This window comes from Hyalella azteca, unplaced genomic scaffold, assembly GCF_000764305.2.
Source record: "Hyalella azteca isolate HAZT.00-mixed unplaced genomic scaffold, Hazt_2.0.2 contig3476, whole genome shotgun sequence".
NCBI classification, from domain to species: Eukaryota; Metazoa; Arthropoda; class Malacostraca; order Amphipoda; family Hyalellidae; genus Hyalella; species Hyalella azteca.
The window spans coordinates 909-9,197 of record NW_025933725.1 but is presented as its reverse complement, the minus strand read 5'-3'; the positions used below and the strand labels follow the sequence as shown (position 1 = coordinate 9,197).

Below are 8,289 nucleotides of genomic sequence, written 5' to 3'. Positions count from 1 at the left end.
AGTTCTCCACGGTTTTTCCAATAATAAGCATACATACTCCATCTGTGGTCCTGGCACTAAGGTGCAAAAAAGACTGAATGAAGGTTATAAGGGAGTTAATTCATTGGATAGAGCTTGTAGAGAGCATGATATATTTTGTAGTACACATTCAAAAACTAAAGACAGAAACAAGTCCGATGATATCCTAGCGAAGAAAGCGGCTGAAATTGCGGTAGATCCTAATGAGCCTGAATATGTTAGAACTGATGCAAAGTTAGTTAATGCTATAATTGCTGGTAAATGTTATGTTGGTCTTAAAGTATCTAAAAACGTAGAAATCCATTCACAGAAGTGAGTAGTAAAATTCTAAATAAAATATTTTACGATCCTAAACCCAGCTATGTGGGGACAAATGAACTTGTTCGTGGGAGTGGTTTATCTCGAAAGCAAGTCTTAGGTTCACGACAGTTAGGATGTTGTTTATACCTTTATCTGTATACTTTTGCATGTCGACTAAATCTGACTGCCATAGATCTTTGTTACCATCATAGATCTTTGTTACTTTAACTCTTCTTGTGATGAAATTAATTTGGAGTTAGAGGAAACGTACACTTTACAAGGTACATCAACCAATAAAATATAATTTCATCACAAGAAAAGTCAAAGTAACAAAGATCTATGATCAATGGCAGTCAGATTTACTTGACATGCAAAAGTATACAGATAAAGGTAAAAACCACATCCTAACTGTGATTGACATCTTTAGCAAACATGCATGGGCAGTTTCTATTCGAAGAAAAACTGGTGAAGAGATTATAACCTCTTTCCAAAAGCTTTTCGCTGAACGAATTTCCTGAATAATTCAAACAGACAAAGGTATAGAGTTCATTAACAAGCTAACACAATAGTTATTCATAAAGTTTGAAATTCAATGGTTTGCAACTGAAAATGAAACTAAAGCTCAAGTTGTTGAGAGATTCAACCGAACTCTCAAGACAAAACTGTGGAAATATTTCACGTACCCCAAGACAAAAAAGTGGGTAGATATTTTACCAGATTTAGTTGATAATTATAACAGTAGTTATCATAGATCAATAAAAATGACTCCATGTGGAACTTCAATGGAACAAAACATTAAAATAGTCTATGCAAATTTATTCCCCGAAATAAAGACGGCTGTAAGAAAGACTAAATTGAAGATTGGAGATAGTGTCTGAATTAGTAGAAAACGTAAGCATTTTATAAAGGATATCTCACTAGTTTCACACGTGAGTTATTTATCATCTCTAAAATATTAGAGACGAAACCAGTAACTTATAGGCTGGAAGATATGAGCGGTAAAGAAGTAATAGGGAGTTTTTACGAAGAATTATCAAAATATTATGAAATTGATAAAATTTTGAAAAAAATTAAGGGAAATTGTTAGTTAAATGGAAGGGATATGATGACCCATCTCGATATTCCAGAAGCTGAACTAACAAAGTTGAACTGACATTAGGTTAAACACACATTAAGTTCAAAATGAACACACATTGAGTTCAAAATTAACAGACATTGAGTTCAAGTTGTTTGAGATATTTTACTTAATAAAATGACGTGAATTGATATAAAACAAAACAAGATTTTATAAAATTAAAGAGCGACTTAAAAAACTATTCACACAAGAAAAATTTGCGGAAGAAGACTTATACAATGATGCTAAAAAATTATATAAGCCTCTAATTGAACCTCTCAGTAAATGGTAGAAGAAACTAAGCATAAATGGTTAGCTCTGAAAGATGCTCCCAGAGAACTATTAACAAACAAATCTGCTAAAAAATTGGCATTAAATCTACCAGACTCAAAAAAATCCGACTGAAAAGGACTAGCTAGTTCAATAGCTGAAACTTTTTAAAATCTAGCGTTCAAACCTGGATCTGAGTATGACAGAGCTTATGGCATTAAATTTGATGGTAAAAACATTATGCTAGGAGATACAATAATTGTCAGCATCCAAGGTAATGATTTAGGGATTGGTAATGAAGTCTTTGAAGGAACTGTTGGGTTATGGGAGCTACTAATAAAACAATCTCATGAAAAATATGAAGAAAATTATGTGGCAAATTATCTAACGATTTTGAGACAGACTAAGGCTCATCTCAAGCCGGATGGAACAATAAAAGCAAACAAAAGAGAGAAGTACAACAAATTCATCCAACCACTCTATAAAGTGATGCAGAAATAAAATTAATGTTATGAAGTTACTAGAATAAAAGCTGCATGTCCCACATCGTCTAGGGATCGAGCTCCGGAATCAAGACCAGATATTGATTCAGATGTTTCAGGATCAGGAATAATAGTTTTAGCTACTAACGTCAATGATACTGTTGCAGGACATCAATTGTTATTTGGCTTTATAAACAAAATTTATTTATTGAGCGTGATGTTAAACTATTGAATGATTTTTGTTTAAGAAAATTGAATTACAAAAATTAGTTATTACCTGTGGAAACAGTGATATACGACACGAATTTCACGCCACCAATAAAATTGGATACAAACAAATTTCATGAATGGCATTGGTGGGACTGGATATGTGTCACTCCATCCCGAATATCGATGAGACAAATAATATAATATTATAATATTATATTATTTGTCTCATATAATATGTATAATATAATATATATTTCTGTATAATATTTCTGTTGGGAAACATGGTATAGTAATCCCTATAACTATACCGACCGGATGCTATGAGATAGAGAGTATGAATAAGATTATCAAAAATGCATACGGAAACGAGTACTCGATTGATACAAGATCGAACACCAATACTCTGAAATGTGTAATAACTAATCGTGATTTTGACTTGAAAATTTATTTCAGCAAACTCAACAGTCTACATACTCTGTTAGGCTTTGATACTGGAGTGTTGGAAAGTGTTGTAGAACATGATAGTACAAATATAGTAAATATAATTTCTGTTAATGCAATACTTGTTCATTGGCAGTATAATCAAAGGATCGTATCTCAATAGTGATTTTAACTATATCGTGTACACATTTCTTCCCAATGTTCCCCCAGGATATACAATTGAATGAATATGGATATCATACAATGGGTATCATACAATGTTCCCCAGGATATGAATTGATGAATCAATTCATAATGTTGATGAAACTCATGATTATGAGCCTCAAATTAGAACTGATTTAAATCGTGAACGCAATGAAAGCAAGTTTATTATTCGGTATCAAGATCAGTTTATACTACCATCAGACAGTTACCTATGCATCGAAGGGACTTTAACGAAAAAAGATGGTAGTAATTATAACTTCAAAGGTGATAGAATGTCAGTTATCGATAATGGTCTGATGTTTTTATTCGATCGAGTATCGTATAGAATTGGGAATGAGGAAATTGAGGGCTATAGTTATCCTGGAATTGCCACAACTCTGATAGGATTGACAACGTAGCAACGAAGCACCGAAGAAAGTATGATGCTCTTTTGGAGTATTGTTCTGCTACTTACAAAAGTTCTTATTGTTCCTCACTGCTTATTACAAAGGTTTTTATGTTTACTTACTGCTGTAGCGGGAAACTACTTCATCTAAAGCTTTCTAGGTCTCTGCCAGCGGGTCCATAGGGTTCGTGGACAATTGAAACAACTAATATACGCGGACGTCAACATTGGCCTGAACTAAGGATGAAGTTCAGGTAAATGTTTACTCAAGAGATTTACAGTAATTATTTGGAAACGCAAAATACAATTACACTTGAGAGGTCCAGATGACGAAGAAAGTTAATACAACAGAGATAGGCACAATAATGGTAATGATATGTAAAGTCGCTGCCTACTAGAGTTAGACAACATCCGCAGACAGTTCCGCTTGTACATTTTTCTAGGCAGTTTTCTTTCGAGGAGAGCGGCATCTTGAAACCTAGTACACAAAACGAGGCCAATATCTGGCCCGCTACACTGCTACTTACAAAATTTCTCATTGTTACTTACTGCTACGTACAAAATATCTTATTGTTACTCACTGCTACTTACAGAAGTTTTTATGTTTACTTACTGCGACTTAAAAAGTTCTTATTGTTACATACTTCTTACAAAAATTTTTATGGTTAGTTACTGCCAAAAAGAAAAAACTTCCAAAAATGTTATTGTTACTCACTGCTACTCACAAAAGTTTTTGATTACTTACAGCTACTTAAAAATTTTTTGTTGGTAAATACTGCTACTTACAACAGTTTTATTGTTACTTACTGTTACCTAAAAAATATTTCTTGCTAAGAGCTTGTATTAGGAATAGAAACACAGCATACAATGCAGAGGTCTATAATAAGGTTGTGGATACATCAGGACACATTCCATTGTTTTCAATAGCTCGTATTTTATTATTTTCCTCCCATTAGGTATAGAATTTCTTAAATTGACACTGATCCTGAAACTTTTTGACATTGAAAAAATAATAAAATACTCCTGTGTGTTCTAAACACGACAATTTTGCATTCAACAAAGTCATTCTATTAAATTGATCAGGACTGAGAGATTTTACGAAAGTGAATTACCATCATTTCAACTAGATTTTTTTTTGCTCGCGCATTAAAATCCTACATCGCTTTGCTTGCAGCCATATAAGGCAATTTATGTACTTGACATCTATGCCGTGTTAAGCTTTCATTTGAACTCCCACAGCCAATAAGAGAACCCGAGTGTAATCGTGAAATTTGCTGTAATTTTAAGAGAGTTCACATGCTATGAAGTGGTGGTTGTTACATGAATAGGTAACAATAAAGAATTAGATACGCTAAACCATCATTTTCATTTAATCGCGGCAAATTGCGTATTATGAAAAAATGAAATTAAACAAGCTTGTTATGCATTACCCGTTATATATTTTGTTGCGTGTACCATGCTTCTATTAGTATCATCCCTAATGACTTGCATTCGTGATTCTTACCCTTATGCTCATAACAATAATACGAAATGTCTCATATAAATTGTGTTGTTAGAAACTTTGAATAAAAACTCATTTCTTCACAAAGCGGTTATTAATCCATACCATTTCATAACAACAAAGTGATTCTGTTTTTCCATCGTACGTGTATGAGAGGAGCCATACAGGAATGGGCTCACCGAATATCGGTGTGAAACCTAAACTTCGCAGCTTGTGGACGAGCCGCCAGTACTTCTGCTTTCTCACCGACGTATTTTCACTTGCGAAAATCGCTGAAAAAAAAAAGAATCATGAAGGGAAAACCTCAGACAACTCATTGTTTTAGCACACAAATAAAAATAAAGTATCCTCACTCTTTATACGTGCTTTTTGAAAGATAAATAATTGAATTTTATCGTGATAAATCTATGTATGATTGAATTTATTCTGAGAAACTTAATCCTTGATCCAATTAGGACGACCTTAACAAAACCGGCAACCAGTCAATAGAGTACTGGTTTTGCCTAACAAATCAACTATTGGCGGAAAATCAATGGAAATCTTACGATTATAAATAATTATGATATTTCGGTTCATACAAAGCAAGCTGTGAAAATAAAACTCACATGGATGTAGTTCCATGCCGATCTGCTTGACTCTGAAGAGTAGTTCCTGGTCGTCGTAGAGCACGTTCTCTAGGAAGTCAATCTCGAAGCCCTCGATGTCGACCTTCAAGTAGTCGATGACTGAGTTCGTCTTGCCGATCTTTGCTAGGATGTCACGATAGGTGAGCACCTGCACGATCAATGAACAAACTATTAGATAGCTCAACCTATCGATCGTTGCTAGGATGTTGCGGTAGGTGAGCACCTGCACAATCAATGAACAAACTATTAGATAGCTCATCCTATCGATCGTTGCTAGGATGTTGCAGAAGGAGAGGACCTGCACGATCAATGAACAGATGATTAGATAGCTCATCCTAGCGATCATTGCTATAGGATGTTGCGGTAGGTGAGGGCCTGCACTATCAATGAACAGACGATTGGATAGCTCATCCTATCGATCGTTGCTAGGATGTTGCAGAAGGAGAGGACCTGCACGATCAATGAACAGATGATTGGATAGCTCATCCTATCGATCGTTGCTGGGATGTTGCGGTATAGGAGAGGACCTGCACGATCAAGGAACAAACGACTAGATAGCTCATCCTAGCGATCGTTGCTAGTTTGTTGCGGTAGAGAGGACCTGCACTATCAATGGTCAGACGATTAGCTAGCTCATCCTGTCGATCATTGCTATAGGATGTTGCGGTAGGTGAGGGCCTGCACTATCAATGAACAGACGATTAGATAGCTCATCCTAGCGATCGTTGCTAGTTTGTTGCGGTAGGTGAGGACCTGCACGATCAATGGTCAGACGATTAGCTAGCTCATCCTGTCGATCGTTGCTAGGATTTGAATGAACGTTTGAGGAGCTCGTCGTCTCACCGATCATTGCCGTGATGTCGTGGTTAGTGTGAAGCTAATTGATTAGTAAAAAGATTTCAACTTTTTTACGAACGCGACAACAGTTCAGCTTGTTACTTGTTGCAACAAATTGCAAGAACGTGAATGCTTAGTTTTTGTTACACTATTCAAATAACTAATCAGATATCATACATTTTTAAAAAGGCTCAAAGTAACCAGAACTTTTACGTACTGTAAGAAAACCTGCTCCATCGCTAACGAATCTTTTTTAGTCTTACAACAAAAAATTATTAAGGCTCGTAGGCTTTTCTTGTCATTTTAGAGTCTAATATAATTTTATGGGAAGGTTCAGGATCATCATTTTAGAGCTGTGAAAACGTTGCTGCTAAATTACACGTCCATTATAAGATCCATTACGAACATAAATTCCGGCAATACCACACTTCACATTGCTCAATTTGTTGTAATATCCTGTATATGAAAAATAATAAGTATATGATATTTTGGTACACCTCTACGCATAAACCTCTATAATATCATTTGTATTATACGTCGGTGGTAACTCGCCTGACATTTAGCAGAGAATATTGACTTGGAGAGGAGAATATCGACTTCTTGGGTGACACCGCCGAGGCCCAGAGGGTAGAAGTGAACCCTCTTGCCTCGGATGTGCTCGGGGTCGCTCATGGTGGGGTCGAAGGAGTACACCTAAGGCAGGAGGAAACAATCTAAGTTAAGTTCATGCAAACCTACACAGCTTGACTTCAGCCACACAAACCGTATGGACAATTTTAAATTGGAACAGTAGTTGTTTTGTAATGTTATAAGTACTTCAATTCCATGCATGCAGTGATTAATGTGCAAATGATTCATTTATTTTCTGGAAACCACCGAAAACCGTACGTTGATGCCATTTTAAATAGATTTGATTGAATATATTGTGGATAAACCTAAACGAGATAGCCTTAGTAGCGTAAACTACAGCTAAAAAAGAATAAGAGTTGATGTGTTGAAAAATTCTGATTTAATTGCAATCGCTAATGATTATTTTTTCTTTATATATAATGTTGAAGCTCTTTGACATAGTTAAAGCTTCTTCTGACTGCACTTAGAGTATTCATATTGAAGCTTTACAGCCAAAATGAAACGTACAACTCATTGGCCATCATGAAAAACCTCAAAATTTAGATGTAAGTACAGGGACGTTGAAACTCATAGGCACGTTGAAGCCTCACCAGCAGTTCTATTTCCCCCTTTGTTTTCTCAAATAAATTATCACGAAACTTACATCACAGCCGTACTCCTCCATGGCGTCGTCAAAGCTCCACTCGTTGTTGATGCCGAAGGACAGGACGGTGCAGGAGCCTGGAGTGGGCGCGACGCCCTCGTCCAGACACACTTTATAATTTCCGTCAGTTCCCACTATGAAATGATTGTCTTGGCCGCCAAATAGGAGCTCGTCTCTAGTTTTCGTTGACATACTGCCTGTTCTTGCTTTTACAGCCGTCGTAAATTTATCAATATGCCTCAAGTTCTCTAATATACAATCCTCTTCTTCTTCCGCAGATGCTGTCTGACGTAAGTCAAGGGACTCGGCCATGATGATGAACTTTAACGAATTGAAGTTAAAATATACGCTGGAAGACTATGAGAATGGAGACACAAAACACTAATAAATAATCACGAAATAATAATCACCACTGGTTTAATTTTTGCCTTTCTGTAATTGCTTACTGAAGGTCTACTAGCACTGTCATGACTCACTTCAGGCAATGGTCACGGTACCAATTTATATCGTTGCAATGGTCACGGCACCATTTTACGTCGTGGCGCACACGTCGCCGCAGTCTATATACGTGGCTACCACTTCATAAAAGCCTTGTGTGATCGTCTAGTTCGGTAGTACACTTTGTTGC

At 36.1% G+C, this 8,289-nt stretch overlaps 1 protein-coding gene across 1 annotated transcript; it reads right to left on the bottom strand.

Annotated features, from left to right (window-relative positions):
- Positions 1-1,533: 1,533 nt before the first annotated feature.
- Positions 1,534-7,973, bottom strand: LOC108677139 (probable methyltransferase-like protein 24). Its single transcript, XM_018165295.2, has 4 exons — positions 7,662-7,973; positions 6,941-7,081; positions 5,531-5,699; positions 1,534-5,197 (listed from the first exon to the last, which is right to left on the bottom strand). Exons 1-4 carry the CDS (start codon positions 7,971-7,973, stop codon positions 4,998-5,000), a joined length of 822 nt encoding a protein of 273 aa, XP_018020784.1. The 3' UTR covers positions 1,534-4,997.
- Positions 7,974-8,289: the final 316 nt, after the last annotated feature.

Excerpts from the sequence above, each read along its gene's own strand:
- LOC108677139 (XM_018165295.2), bottom strand. The coding sequence starts at position 7,973 with ATGGCCGAGTCCCTTGACTTACGTCAGACAGCATCTGCGGAAGAAGAA. Across the intron at positions 7,082-7,661 it reads TGGAGGAGTACGGCTGTGAT|GTGTACTCCTTCGACCCCAC; the intron begins GTAAGTTTCGTG and ends CTCCTGCCTTAG. Across the intron at positions 5,700-6,940 it reads TATTCTCTGCTAAATGTCAG|GTGCTCACCTATCGTGACAT; the intron begins GCGAGTTACCAC and ends TTGATCGTGCAG.